We start from the raw sequence: 14415 nt of genomic DNA, 5'->3' as shown, positions 1-14415 counted from the left end.
TGACTTTAATTTGGTGGTGAGGTACTGGGATCTCCTGAAAATGCCCTAAAGCCCATCACCGTGCTGTAGGAAAATGGTCTTAGAAGAGGGGACAGAAATGGAAATGTTACATTGAGCATTGCCTTTTGTTTGTGGATTTTCATGTAAACAGATCTGGTAGATTTTTCTGATTAATGAAGTCTCACCTAGACACCACATCCAGGGCCTTTGAATTATATATAATGTGCAGACAATGCAGGTATATGTAAGGGTAACTAAAATATTCATTATTATGGATGATGCTCTCAGTGGCTATTAACAGTAATCATTTAGACAGAGGCATGTAGACCAGAAGGCCACATGGTTTTATGGCAATGAACTAACCATAAATTTTTCTTTTTTTCCTCCAAATGTAAACTTCAGCTCTAACAACTGGATTTCTTAGAGAGCTTCACCATCATTAAAAGATCTGGGTCAACGGGAACCACAGAATTTTTCCTAATTGCAGCTCATGCCAGCCAGGAAGATAATTATTGGTCTCCAGTACTCTCCTGTGCTAAGCATATGATACAGGCTGATTAATGAGACCTTTCTTCCCTCCAGTTATAACAGGAAAACAAATTGCTTCTGTAGCTAGAATGAGATGGGCTTCATCCAGCTAATAAGACCATTCCCATCTGGAGAAAAATAGAATCCATTTGCTTAATAATTCTTACATGACATCTCTTCTGCCTAACTTGCAAATTATTACTGGAATGACACTTTCCAGAATAAAATTGTTCCAAACACTCCAAGAGGATTCCATCCAGTGAGTCGTTCATTCTGCCTGAATGTCTCAACGTTGACTCTCTGCTCAAGCAAACCCTAGCAATCTGTGGTTTCCAGAGTGTGGTCCATAGGCCACCAAGGTGACCTTGCAAGCTCCACACTGGTCCCATTCACCTGTCCATTCTCCAGCAAGCCCACACGCTGCTCTCCTTGGAAGGCTCCCTCCTTCAACCTGAAATTGCTGTTTGTAATGGAAAGGAAAAGTGATCCTGGGAGGGAAGAAAGTGGAGATTTAACGTTAATCACTCACTGGTTTTACCATCGGGAAGAGCTGGAAAATCAATGAGTGTTGTGAATGGAGAAGCTGATTCGGCTAGGATGGTGGTGGAGCTGCGTGTAAAGGGAGTGTGTGTGTAGGCGGCTCTGCTTGCTTCCCTCCTTCCTTTCTTTCCTCTTCCTCTCACTCTTTCTTCTTTTTCCCTCCTTTCCTCTCTCTCTCTCTCCTAAACAACATCACATACAATTTCAAACTAATGGACATATCTCTTTTGGCTTAAGTCTGCTGTATACTGATGTCCGCTAGTTACTTCTGTCACCCAGTCTTCATCTGGCAAAAGAATCTTGTTTGATCCCTTTTCCAGAGAAAGATCAGCTTAACAATTTGATGTCTCCTCTGCAGAACTAATATCGACCCACGAGCTTGAAAAGAAAGAATTGGAAGAAAACTTTGAAAAGCTGCGGCTGTCATTACAGGTCAGTGTTTCCTAACTCTGACTTGAAGGTAATGGCAGCAGACATTTCTTCCTGACAGTTCTTCCTGTCTGCAGGCATCTATGTGGCACCTGCTGTGTACTGGATCCCGCACTAAGCAGTGGAATATGGGGGATAAATATGACCTGACTCCCTGCCCTTAAGGAGTTTTCTGTCTGCTCAGAGCTCATCCTTGCACAGAATGGATAATACCATTGGTGCCATGGACTGCTCCCCACCTGCTATGGTCAGATCCATGTTTAGGGGAGAGGGAGGATTGGGGGCAGAGTATTCTAGGCAGGGGGACTCGGGTAAGAAGAGTCACGCAGGGTAGAAGACACAGCAGATGCTCTGGAATTGTTAAAGCAACTTCCATACCCTGGAGACAAAAGCTTCTTGCTTTGGGGCATCCCACTTCCAACCTACACAAAGCATGGGTCTCGGGTGCCAGGGGTGCTACCTGGCTTCCTTCTGGCCTCGAGGGGAGACTGACGGGCCTCTCAGATCACTTGCCTGCCTCTCCCTCCGGCCTGCCAGAGATGCCCACCCCTGCCCTCCCCAACCCCCTGGCCAGCTTCTTCTGTGAAAAGCTGTTGACCGTCCCCAGGCCTAGGGAAGGGCCGTTGGAGAAGCCAGGGAGTTGGTGGCCCTGCCTCCGTTGGCAGCTGTGGTTGTCCCAGTCCTAGAAAGATCACCTTTGAAATATTAGGGACGCTTACATTTGGAGGTTTGGAAGGCAAAGACCATAACTCAAACAGAAAGGCGGGAATTTTGCTTTTTGGATCGCTCTTTGGCTCAGACGGTAAAGCGTCTGCCTACAATGTGGGAGACCCGGGTTCGATCCCTGGGTTGGGAAGATCCCCTGGAGAAGGAAATGGCAATCCACTCCAGGACTATTGCCTGGACAGAGGAGCCTGGTAGGCTACAGGCCATGGGGTCACAGAGTCAGACACAACTGAGCGACTTCACTTTCTTTCTTTTCCCGGGCAGTGTTTCTTGCACAGTGTCTGCCCTGCCAAGCAGAGACTCTAGGATTATGGAGTATCACGCTATTGAGTGGACTTTGCAAAAAATTTTAAATGGGAAGCTGCTTGCTGCATGCCCACCCCCAATCCATGGATCCATCAGTGGGCCTGCATATGCCCCCCATACCCCTCATGTGGCTTATCCTTGGCTGGTTAACCCCAAACTGCCTTGTATACCCTACATTCCACACTGTGCTAAGTCGCTGCAGTTGTGTCTGACTCTTTGTGACCCCATAAACTGTAGCCTGCCAGACTCCTCTATCCGCTAGATTCTCCAGGCAAGAATACTGGAGTGGGTTGCCTTGTCCCCCCTCCAGGGGATCTTCCCCACCCAGGGATTGAACCCGTGTCTCTTACATCTCCTGCATTAGCAGGTGGGTTCTTTACCACTAGCACCACCTGGGAGGCCACTCCACACCACCCAGACACATTACCCTAAGGAACACAGACCAGGAATGTAACAGCCGTACTGTAATGTATGAAAAACCCACAATAGTCCAAAACCAAAAGAAAGGAGAGTTTTGTTTCATCGGTGAGTCTTCACTTTGCCACTGACGTCGTGCAGTCATGAACCGTGCACATTTTAGTGGTGACTCACCAGCAGAATCCATTTGAGCCTGGAGACTTTCAGGTACAAGGTGGGTGCAGTTGCTTAAACCAATTTCCTTGGGCTACTGGCTACTAGAGAAACAGGTTTGGGGTAAAAGATTTGAGTTTGGGGCTTAAATCCCACTGTATCTCCTCTTAATAGATTTTAAATCATGGGCAGTTACATAAACTGTAAACATTAGTTTACTCATCTGTAAAATGGGGATAATACCAGTTCCTTCCTCAAGATATGAGCAGCTTAAGGGAAATAAATGTGTGTCAATGAAGAAAACTAATCAATAGTCAATCTAAGAAAGAAATGGAGAATTTTATTCAAGCCAACCTGAGGATGAGAACCCAGGAGACAATCTTCATGTGGAATACAGCCATAAACAATGGAATACTGTTCAGCCGTGAAAAGGAGTGAATTTTGCCCTTTGCAGCAACATGGATGGACGTGAAGGGTGTTATGCTAAAAGCAAAATAAGTCAGGCAGAGGAGGACAAATACTGTATGATATCACTTAGATGTGGAATCTAAAAAATACAACAAACTAGTGAATATCACCAGTAAAAAGAATAAGTTAGTGGTTAGCAGTGGTGGGGAGGGGCCACAGGGAGACAGGATGTAAGACAGTCTCAAGGATGTATTGTACAACATGGGGAGTATAGCCAATATTTTGTAATAATTGTAAAATGGAAAGTAATCTTTCAAAATTGTATCTAAAATTTTTTTTTAATTTAAACAAAGACAAAAATCCCTGAGACTGTCCCACCTGTTTAGGTCAATGCACAGTTGTATAAATTTTTGAAATAAAAGGTCTAGCATCAAAGTAACACATTATCAGTGTACATAGTCCAACAGGGTGAGTAGCAGGTCATTACGACACCTTAAAGGATTGAGAAAGGAATCTTATCTCCTAAGGAGTTATCTTGCTGGCACCTGGAAAATTTGCCTTTTTTTTTTTTTTTTTTTTGGTCTGGTGAACAGGCATTCCTGTGTCTTCTGAGGGGATCTAATTAATGTATAATGCAGGTACCCAAAGCACAGTGAAGGGGGATAGTGGCCCAGATGGGCAGAGAGGGTAATTTTATGTTTAACATTTTTCCAGTCCTGCCTTAAAAATAAATACATTTCACCTGTGTAACGTGTATAGAGCACTAGGCAACAGCTACTGCTTTATAATAGTTCCAGGCATTGTCCTGTTTATCATCATCATTATGGAACTATAGTAATGACATAGGAGGCAGAATCCTTCAGGACCTGTCGTCACTGTGTTTAGTGGTGTTGGTTGGGGGCGCAGGGGGTGTGCTCGGGGCTCGGGCAGAGCAACGAGTCAGGGTCAGTTTGACAGCTTCTGGCTTGAACTTTACAAATACAGAGAGTTCTTCTTTGAGATGGATTAATTGTCCTTCTTGAAGTCTGGGCTGGGGGTTGCGGCTAGAGGCCAGACTAGACACCTCTCTGCTGATGGTCTGCCTCTGTGAGGTTGGTTATTGAATTACTAAATGCCCCCCTTGCTGCAGGCTTCTTGTTGGGGCATTCCCATCTCAGAGTCAAGTCACCTGCTTTGGGGATCCCCTCACCCCCCGCACTTTCTGTGCAGCAGCAACACTCACCCGTCAACTATCTTGTGGTCCGTTCTGGACAAGGCACCGAGGTGGGGAGACTGCGGGCACTTGGGGGCCTTCCCCCCTCCGGCATGTGATGCCCTTTTGGTGGGACCCAGTGGGGGGCCCTCTGACCTCACTGCCCCGTGAGGAGCAACCCGGGCAGGGGGCACCTCCCAGGGGCTGTGTCTGTGAGGATCGAGGTGGATGTCTCATGCATTACCTGCAGGACCAAGTGGACACACTGACCTTCCAGAGCCAGTCTTTGCGGGACCGAGCCCGGCGCTTCGAGGAGGCTCTGAGGAAAAACACGGAGGAGCAGCTGGAGGTACCGTGAGCTCTCAGTGTCCCAGCATCATCCCAAAGACAGAGCCTCTGTGCTGATCTGACTGCAGAGTGCCAGTGGTCAGGGCCTGCCAGGATTTAAACACACATCCATAGGCACCTGTCTGACTTAGGACAGCTGTGGGTTCTCCATCTGAGTGTTATTCTTGCTGCATTTCACAGGGCTCCCCAGCCACTGTCCATGAGCCCCTGGGACAAGCTGGACCTGGAAATGTCTCTTCCTGCACCCTCACCCCCACCCCAACACCTCACTCCTTCCCAACCCCAGCTCCACAGGGAAGGTGGAGGTTTCTTTTTCCGGAAACCCTGGCAAAATTCCTCCCCTCTATGTAGGGTTGCTAGGTGAAATCCATGACACCCAGTGAAATGTGAGATACAGATAAATGAGATTTTTAAATATGCCTCCTACAGTACAAAAAAGTTGTTTATGTGACTTTCAGACTTAATTGAACATCCTGTCATTTTATTTGTCACATCTGGCAGACTTACTCTAAGAGTTCTTTTTCTACAATGCCTTTTTAAACTACTTTGCTCATTTCCTATGCAGGGTGCGGAGGGGGCGGGGCTGTCCTTGGGCACAGGTAGGGACCTGTGTCAAGCTTCACCTGTGTGTTGAACCAAGCAGTGTGGGTGAATGTTAAAGGCCAATGTTGAATTTAGTGTTTTTGCCCACTAAGTTCCCTTGGGGGGCTGGGCTGGTAGTATCTGGCCACCCCAGTATCTGACATTTCAGGGACCGATGGCCTCCCCTCTTCTGCTCCCCACGGAGCTGGATTTTTAGCTCACTCCCTGTGGCAACTCCTGGGCGTCTTTATCAGGGAGGACTGTGAGCATTCTCACCCGCCTGCCCCCTCGCTCTCGTTAAGCTTGTTAACAGAGACTAGATTTCGCTGGGTTCCTGACACTGGTGAATGCCCGGCTTTGCCGGGGTGCCTGAGAAACAGCTCCTTGCTCTCTGCCCCTGCAGATTGCCTTGGCTCCTTATCAGCACTTGGAAGAAGACATGAAGAGTCTGAAACAGGTGTTGGAGATGAAGAATCAACAGATACATCAGCAGGAAAAGAAGATTCTTGAGCTGGAAAAGCTGGTGAGTCACCTGTAACCCTGGGAGGCCCCCGTAACTGGCATGATATTCCCGCTGCCCCTGCGGGTGAACAGTGTTCAAGGGAGCATCAGCCCTTACCTGTCCATTGCTTGCACCTGAGCAGAAAAGACCACAGATGAGGCTCCAGGCCTTGTTTTGGGAGCCAGGAGTTCAGGAATGTCAGACGTGGCCTCATTTGTACAAGTCTAGAGCCTATCTGAGTCCGTCAGCATCGCCATCCATCACTGTGAACTGCGGACTCCTCCCCTCCCAGGGGAGGAAGTGCAGTGAGCCTGCATCTGGGGAGCACCGCTGATGGGTACCAGGTGCCGTGCAGACGCTTTGTGTCTGTCCAGTAATTCCGACAGCAATCCACTGAGTGGGATTCCATTGTTAAGAGTCTCCTTTTACAAATGCAGAGATGGAGGCTTAGGAAAAGGTCTTGTCTCACCCAGAGCCAGTAAGTGGCCCAGCCCAGGCAGGAACCCTGAGCCAGAGCTCCAGGCCTTGGCTTCCACCAGGTTCTGGCTCCCAGAGAACTAGCAAAGGGCATGCCTTTGGGGGAATAGAGCGCTCAGAGTTCACTGCCAGACCCTGAGGGTGCAAGGGTTGCAGCTGAGATAGTCCAAAGTTAGCAGCCTCCAAAGAGATACTATCTTGATGGGAAGGTTGGCCCAAGGGACTCATACAGAGTCATTTTTTTTCTTCTTATCATTATTTTTAAATTTTTGATACTATAAAAGGAAAATATGTGCATTACAGGTAATTATAAGATAAAAATAAGGAGATTAAAATGCCATATTTCTACCACTGTTAACACTTTCTGGAGGCTTTCCTCCATACAAGTGTACACACCCCAATAAACAGCATGTGCACACACACACACACACATATACACAGGGGTTTTGCATCCTGCTTCTTTTCAGTTAGCACATCTTCAACTCACCATCTCAAGTAACTGATCATCTCCTCTAACTTTTAAAGTTCTCTGCATGTCTTAGAAATGTCCTGGCAGCTGGTTTATCCAAACCAGGAGCTGGTTGCAGACCACCTGTTGCATTCAGTCATCACGTCCGCTCTCCTGATCTAGCACCATCCTTTTCTGGGCGTCTCTAGCTGCACAGATGCTTGTCCATTAGGATGGGAGCAGACGGGGCTGTGAGTGCCCATTATAGCATCCTGGGTGATACTGGCATCCTGGGATCTTCCAACAGCTCAGCTTTCCAGCTAGGCCAAAGCTAAGGCCAGTGGGGACAGCTGAAGTGGACAGAGCCCTGCCCCTCTCAGCCCTGCAGCCCTCCTCCTCCAGGCTGGACTGTCTGCATCCTTATCTGGTCAACCAGCAGCCTCTGGGTTTATCAGGCTGTTTTTAGCCCTGCTGATATGCAGATGACATCACCCTTATGGCAGAAAGTGAAGAGGAACTAGTTAAAAGCCTCTTGATGAAAGTGAAAGTGGAGAGTGAAAAAGTTGGCTTAAAGCTCAACATTCAAAAAATGAAGATCATGGCATCCGGTCCCATCACTTCATGGGAAATAGATGGGGAAACAGTGTCAGACTTTATTTTTTGGGGGTCCAAAATCACTGCAGATGGTGATTGCAGCCATGAAATTAAAAGACGCTTACTCCTTGGAAGAAAAGTTATGACCAACCTAGCATATTCAAAAGCAGAGACATTACTTTGCCGACTAAGGTCCGTCTAGTCAAGGCTATGGTTTTTCCTGTGGTCACGTATGGATGTGATAGTTGGACTGTGAAGAAAGCTGAGCACCGAAGAACTGATGCTTTTGAACTGTGGTGTTGGAGGAGACTCTTGAGAGTCCCTTGGACTGCAAGGAGATCCAACCAGTCCATTCTGAAGGAGATCAGCCCTGGGATTTCTCTGGAAGGAATGATGCTAAAGCTGAAACTCCAGTACTTTGGCCACCTCATGCAAAGAGTTGACTCATTGGAAAAGACCCTGATGGTGGGAGGGATTGGGGGCAGGAGGAGAAGGGGACCACAGAGGATGAGATGGCTGGATGGCATCACTGACTCGATGGACGTGAGTCTGAGTGAACTCCTGGAGTTGGTGATGGACAGGGAGGCCTGGTGTGCTGCGATTTATGGGGTCGCAAAGAGTCGGACACGACTGAGCGACCTAACTGAACTGAACTGAGGCACTCTGTGGACATGCAGGAGTTCTCATTCCAGAAATCTTTCCAAGCCGGGGCAGGGGAGCAGGGGGCGGGCCGGGAGAGTTGATTGAATCACTTCCCATTTCCTAGGAGGGCTTCCTTGGTGGTCAGATGGTAAAGAATCTGCCTGCAATACAGGACACCCACATTACATCCCCTGGATCAGGAAAGATCCCCTGGAGAATTAAATGGCAACCCACTCCAGTATTCTTCCCTGGGGAACTCCATGGATAGAGGAGTCTGGCGGGTTGTGGTTCATAGGTTCACAAAGAGTTGGACACAACTGAAGCGACCTAGCACACACATGCATAGTGAATACATACACACAATTTATGTGTGTTCCTATATTGGATTCCTGTGTAGAATACACTTCTCATAGTGAGTGTCTCCATGCCCCTGCCATTGTCAGAGATGAGCCATGAGCAGCCCCCAGGGTCCAGTTTGGCTGGTGGGTCCCCTGGTTCTCCCTATTGGGTCCTCCGCCCTGCATTGGCACCTCTGGCAGTACCTGTATGCACAACACGACATTCTGAATTAATGGAGGGATGAAAATATCAATAATGTAGACACACTTTCCCTCCTGAGGCGCTGGGCAGCCAGGAACGTGCAGCTCAAGCCAGCTTTGCACAAGAGAAAATAACATCCTCCTCCATGGTGGTTATTCCTTTGAGACTTAATGCCTGCTCTCTGTCCATGTGTCCCCACGGCCTGAGACCCAGCTGAAGCTGAGCTCCATTCTAAGATGAACTGAGAAACTCTTTTTTGAAAAGACTGTGAAGAACTCCTGGGTAGGGTAGTTAAGGAAAACACCACCCCTCCGTGAATCGGGCTGAGGCATCAGAGTGGAAGGACTGGGCTCTAGCCAGCTCTTCAGCAAGGCTCCCACACCCGCCTCATCTTTGTTCCCAGGAAATGCATGCATGCTAAGTTGCTTCAGTTGTGTTCAAGTCTTTGCAACCCCGTGGATTGTGTAGTCCGCCAGGCTCCTCTGTCCATGGGTTTCTCCAAGCAAGAATACTGGAGTGGCTTGCCATTTCCTTCTCCAGGAGATCTTCCAGACCCAGGGATCAAACCCGGGTCTCCTACATTGCAGGCAGGTTCTTTACCACTAGCACCATCTGGGAAGCCCCATAATTCATAATATATACCAATATATACACACAGACATATTATATACCTATATATATATATAAGAAAGATATATATATATATATATAAAACAGTACTTTTACAGTGCACTCTGTTATTTTTTATCCTGTTTTCTTTTGTTTAAAAAAGTAATGCTCACATCCCTCTAGCTTGGTTTTATAGCCAATGCATTGCAAATTGCAGTTTGAAAAACACTGTTTTAGCTAATCCTCCAAAGCCCAGAAGCCAAGGGCACTGCTCTGTCGTCTCCCCCAGGGCCTGGCTGTGGAGCTCTTGACACTCCATCTTTTATAGGCAGAAAAGAACATCATCCTGGAAGAGAAGATCCAAGTTCTCCAGCAGCAGAACGAAGACCTCAAGGCCAGGATCGACCAGAACACCGTGGTAACAAGGTAGGTGGGCCTGGGTGATGGAGCCTCAGAAGCACGTGTCCCGGACAGAATGGCTTTGCTCCTGACCTTGGAGGGCTCTGCTTTTGTCCTCGCTCCTCTGAGCCCCAAGGCTTCCCCACGCAGGCTCTGGGCGCTCCCCACGTGGAAGAAAGCATAGAACACCCTGCTCTGAGCACCCAGCCGGTGCCCCAGCTCCACGGAGCACCCTCCTTGGTAGAAAGGAGTGGGGTGGGCTAAAGTGTGTGGCACAACTGGCAGGGGCAGGGGCAGGAGTGGTGGGGATCGTGGAGGAGGTTTTGGAAGGGCTGACCGCTGGGAGTTCAAGGCTAAAGAAAACAGCCATGTGAGCCAGCCGACCCTGGGCTCCAGCAGTGGGGCCCCCAGCTGCTGCCCCGGCTGGAGGGCAGCAGGGAGGGACTGGGCCACGCAGCCGCTTCCATCTCTGTGCTCCTAACCTGCTCCAAGGTTCCGACTTCCAGGAAGGGAGGAGCAGCAACCCGGCTGCAGTGACAACAGAGGCACAAAACATATCGGGTTCCTTTCTACTTGGCGTCTATTAGCCGCAAACACCCATGGAGCATCTGCTACGGGCCGGGCCCCAGGCTGGGTGCCGAGCACTGGAGGAGGGACTGCTCTGGCCCCATCCTTCAGGGCTCCAGCTCCAGCAGGCATCCAGATGCACTGCCCAGAAGGTCGCAGCGAAAGCTGACTGCTGCCAGGGAGGCCCGGGGTGAGGGCAGGCTGCGGAGCCCGTCAGCACCACTGACTCCCCGGGGCTGTCCTTACAGCTCAACGCCCCCCACACCAAGCCCCTCTTGCCTCTTCTTTCAGGCCTGCAGCTTCTGCTCTGTCCGCTGGCCACCAGTGCCTCCCCTGACCCAGGGCAGAGGGACTGTGGGCAAAACTAGGTGTTGGCAGAGAGACTCTGGGAGAGGATTGTGTGGGTAGGACAGGTGGCGATTGCGTTTCAACCCCCGGCCTTGGTCCCTGAGGTCCACAGGAACCCACCACGCACCCCGTTCCCTGTGCGCCCCTGGGCCCAGCCGACCTCGGGCTCAGCGTCTTGCTCTGCCATTGCTACTCTAACTGTTGCTTGTTACCCGCCCCGCATGCAGACAGCTGTCGGAGGAGAACGCTAACCTCCAGGAATATGTGGAGAAAGAAACGCAGGAGAAGAAGAGGCTGAGCCGGACCAATGAAGAGCTGCTATGGAAGCTCCAAACCGGGGACCCGACCAGCCCCATTAAACTGTCCCCCACATCCCCTGTGTACCGCAGCTCCTCCTCCGGGCCCTCCTCTCCCGCCAGAGTCAGCATGACGCCCAGATGACGCCACCACGCTGCGGGCCGAGCTGCGGCGCCCGGTCCACGAGGGTTCCCACCGGTGGGGAGTAGTGACCGCCGCGGGCTGGCCCGCCTGGCCCCGCGCGCATGCCCAGTCGCTTCGTCGCGGCCTCCCATGCGCGCATGCCCAGCCGCTGCATAGCTGCACCCCAGGCCGAGCCCTCTTCTAACCCTCGTGTGTAGGACTGTCCCGGGACGGGCACTTAGGAACGTGTAAACGGTAGTGTCTCATGTGCAAACATTTGGCCGTAGTCAGAGCCAAAAGAAGGAAACGCCAGTTGTCCTTGAGCAATGAACTTTCACTGCAGAATTTCAGGTTAGTTAACAAACAGCTCAGTTTTGGCTATCCATTGAATAATCCTTGTGTACTGCACCGGTATGTGTGTATATTTAGATACACGTATATACACATGCAGCAGTTCTGAATTGCATTTTTTATAACATGAAGTGCTGACGTATTTTGGTGACGGTCAGCAGTTTTCTAACTCGTGCCTAAGAATTATTGGGAAATGAAAATGCATTTCTGTCTACCTTCCCAGGAATATTTCTACCCAAAATAGAAAAAGGAAAAAAAAAAAGATACAGAGAAGAAGCGCCTTTCGACCTACCACCACGTGGTACTCTGTTTAACACAAACACCAGCCATTCGTCGGGTAACTACCTTTGAAACAATCAGCTTCTTAGTCAACATGACATGAGGTCACTATTACTCCATCCACAGATTTTAATTATTGACATTCCTGTCCTGAGTGGATAAGGGGCAGCAGTGAGAAACCCTGAGGGGGATGAGCGGTTTTGCAGATGTTAACTCATGACCAGTGGATCGGCTATAGTCTTGTAAACACAAGTTTTGCTTTTTTTCCTAAATGGCATCTTGGAATCCATCATTCAGCTATTGCATCCTTGGGAAAATATGGAAGCACATGACCATAGAGAATGAGGGTGAAAATGGTCTTGGAGTTGGCCAAGACTCTTCACGCTCCATCCTCAAGAGGGAAAACTGCTGATAGAGTCTGTATTCTGACTAAGCGTAGAGGAGAAGAGCGTCCTCTGGCATCCTGTTTGATGTGATGCTATAAGTGGTCAACCCACCAAAATACAGCGCTCAGCCCTATTTCATTGCCCCCCCTTCAGTTAGGTTCTGTAACCCAACCTCATTCTTGAACATTGAGCAGCTCAGGGGTTCTAGCAGGGGCTTCCAGGAAACCAGTTCTTTTGTCCTGTGGGGATCAGTTCCTGGTTGTGCTAGATCATTGCATGACCTCCCAGAAACCCAGGTGTCTTTTTCTGCTAGATGGTCAAGCTCTACCACAGCTGAGAGAGGTCCCGTCTTTGGCCCAGGAGGTTCTTCCAAAGAGAGGAGCCCCAGGAAACAGCCAGCCGGTGGTCACAGGCTTCTGGACTGGCATTTGTCTCCTAAATGGATTAGAATGGGGAAGAGATTCCCCTAGTGCTGTGGACCATTAGAAGCATAACACGCAAAGTAGTTTCAGCCATTTATACAGTGATGATAATGATGTCTTTACTGTTTGTGACGAAGACCCTGTACTTTTCTCCCCAAGGCCCCTCAAAGTGGTCCTGAGCACAAGACTGATTCTGAGCAAACCTGAGATAGGCAGACTTATGTAGATACGCTTTGTGGGGCCAGAGTCACAGAGCAGGAAAGAAACGGCTCAAGAAAGGGGTCCCCTGGTCCAGAGCCCCTGCCTGCTCGTGGCATATGTGGCCGGCCTGAAGACAGACCTGGTCTGTGTTCCTTGCATGAGTCAAGCTTGGGCTTCCTGGCCTCCCATACATCTCATTTCTAGCAAACCTCCAGGTTTTTGCCCATCCTGGGGACATAGACAGGAGATACCCAGTGAAGAAACATTTCTTTTTCCGTTTAGTGGGTCTGCATGATGCTGTGATGTTGAGAGTAGATGATGCCACGTTGACTAAAATACACGAATATGTATTCTTTTAGTAGGCACCACCTGCAGACACAGTAGCTCAGCCCTCCGAACTAGGAACTGCTTCCATTACGGCACCTGCTAAATGCAGTCACACAGCAATACAGATGTCAGTGTTACGTTAGAATGTGGTCTGGTGTGTTAGCCTGTTGCAGTCACAGTTGTAGTGGTGTTAGAACCAAGTAATCCCCCACTAGGTGACTAGAGCGTGGCTCTAACCATCCCTGACCTTGGGTACCCGAGCTAATTCCCACAATGCCCTGGCTTCCTTTCCTTGTCATGGACGCCCATCATATAAGGCTCCTATCCCCAAACTCTAGGGGCAGCAGCGGCCCCCCCGCCACCGTCGCCTCCTCTTCCCCACTCCCAACACTGTTAGGACTTGGACCTCTGTCTCTCTGGTGTCCACCTCCCAGGCTGCAGCTGTTTCCATAGAGAAATGCTACAGCCTCCCCACCTGTCTTGAACAAACCCACGCAACCTCACCAACCTCTCCTTGGCGTGTGGGATGCTGTTGGTGCCCTGCCCGCCCCCAGCCCACCACACGCCCTGCGAGGTTCCAGCTGGGTGTAGAGCAGTGGACGGGCCGTGGAGCTGGCATACTTGGTGACCATCTGAAGGGGGTCAGTCATTCCTTTTCTGTCCCCTGCGGTTTCTGTGTTGCATTATTTGTGTTTGAAGCATATTAAAATGAACTTGAGGGACCTTCTGTGATATGCACTTGATGTGACCATTGGCCTGGCCCCCCTCGGGCTTCAGGAGGTCAGGAGGGGACAGGGAGGCCTGAAGGCCAGGTTCCCTCGGTGTGCACGCCAGGGTCAGCTGGTCACCACTGAGTCTTGAGACCCCTCTGCCCCAGCTTAGCAGGGTCCCTGGGCCCAGCTTATAGCCTGGGACTTTCAGCAGTCTTCCCCCGAGCTTTGGGGGCTCGGTGGCTCTGCTCCTTGTCTTGAGGTGGCCAGGTTGGACTGGAGACCGTCAGAAAAAGGACACAAGACATCAAGTACAAGCCACTCACCATCAACTTCAAATTCAGATGCTGACCTGACTTTCTGTCCCAAGTGGGCTTGGCCACTTTGTATCTGGGTGGTCACAGAGTTCTCTCAGAGTGGCCAGGGGGCCACTGGCTCCTAGCAGGGGGGCCACGATTACAGCACTTCCTTGTCCCTCGCTCTCTCATGCCTGTGGGGTTCACAGGACCCTGAAAAGCACTGAGCCAGGACACTCCTTTAACCTGAAAGCATTCGCCCCCTCCC

General features: G+C 49.9%; 1 protein-coding gene across 4 annotated transcripts in view; it reads left to right on the top strand.

Annotated features, from left to right (window-relative positions):
• The window catches only part of MTUS2 (microtubule associated scaffold protein 2), a 379312-nt gene extending 365448 nt beyond the window's left edge, over nucleotides 1–13864 (top strand). For all 4 annotated transcript variants that reach the window (XM_040266725.1, XM_040266722.1, XM_040266724.1 and 1 more), the window contains 5 exons: nucleotides 1427–1500; nucleotides 4950–5048; nucleotides 6033–6152; nucleotides 9770–9867; nucleotides 10983–13864. In XM_040266725.1, the coding sequence (XP_040122659.1) occupies nucleotides 1427–1500; nucleotides 4950–5048; nucleotides 6033–6152; nucleotides 9770–9867; nucleotides 10983–11196 (605 nt within the window). In that variant the 3' untranslated portion in view covers nucleotides 11197–13864. The remainder of the gene's footprint in view (nucleotides 1–1426; nucleotides 1501–4949; nucleotides 5049–6032; nucleotides 6153–9769; nucleotides 9868–10982) is intronic.
• The last annotated feature ends 551 nt before the right edge of the window (nucleotides 13865–14415 follow it).

Source organism: Oryx dammah, unplaced genomic scaffold (genome assembly GCF_014754425.2).
Source record: "Oryx dammah isolate SB20612 unplaced genomic scaffold, SCBI_Odam_1.1 HiC_scaffold_24, whole genome shotgun sequence".
Classification (NCBI taxonomy): Eukaryota; Metazoa; Chordata; class Mammalia; order Artiodactyla; family Bovidae; genus Oryx; species Oryx dammah.
Note: the sequence above shows the minus strand (reverse complement) of the source record. Positions and strands in the feature narration are given on the sequence as shown.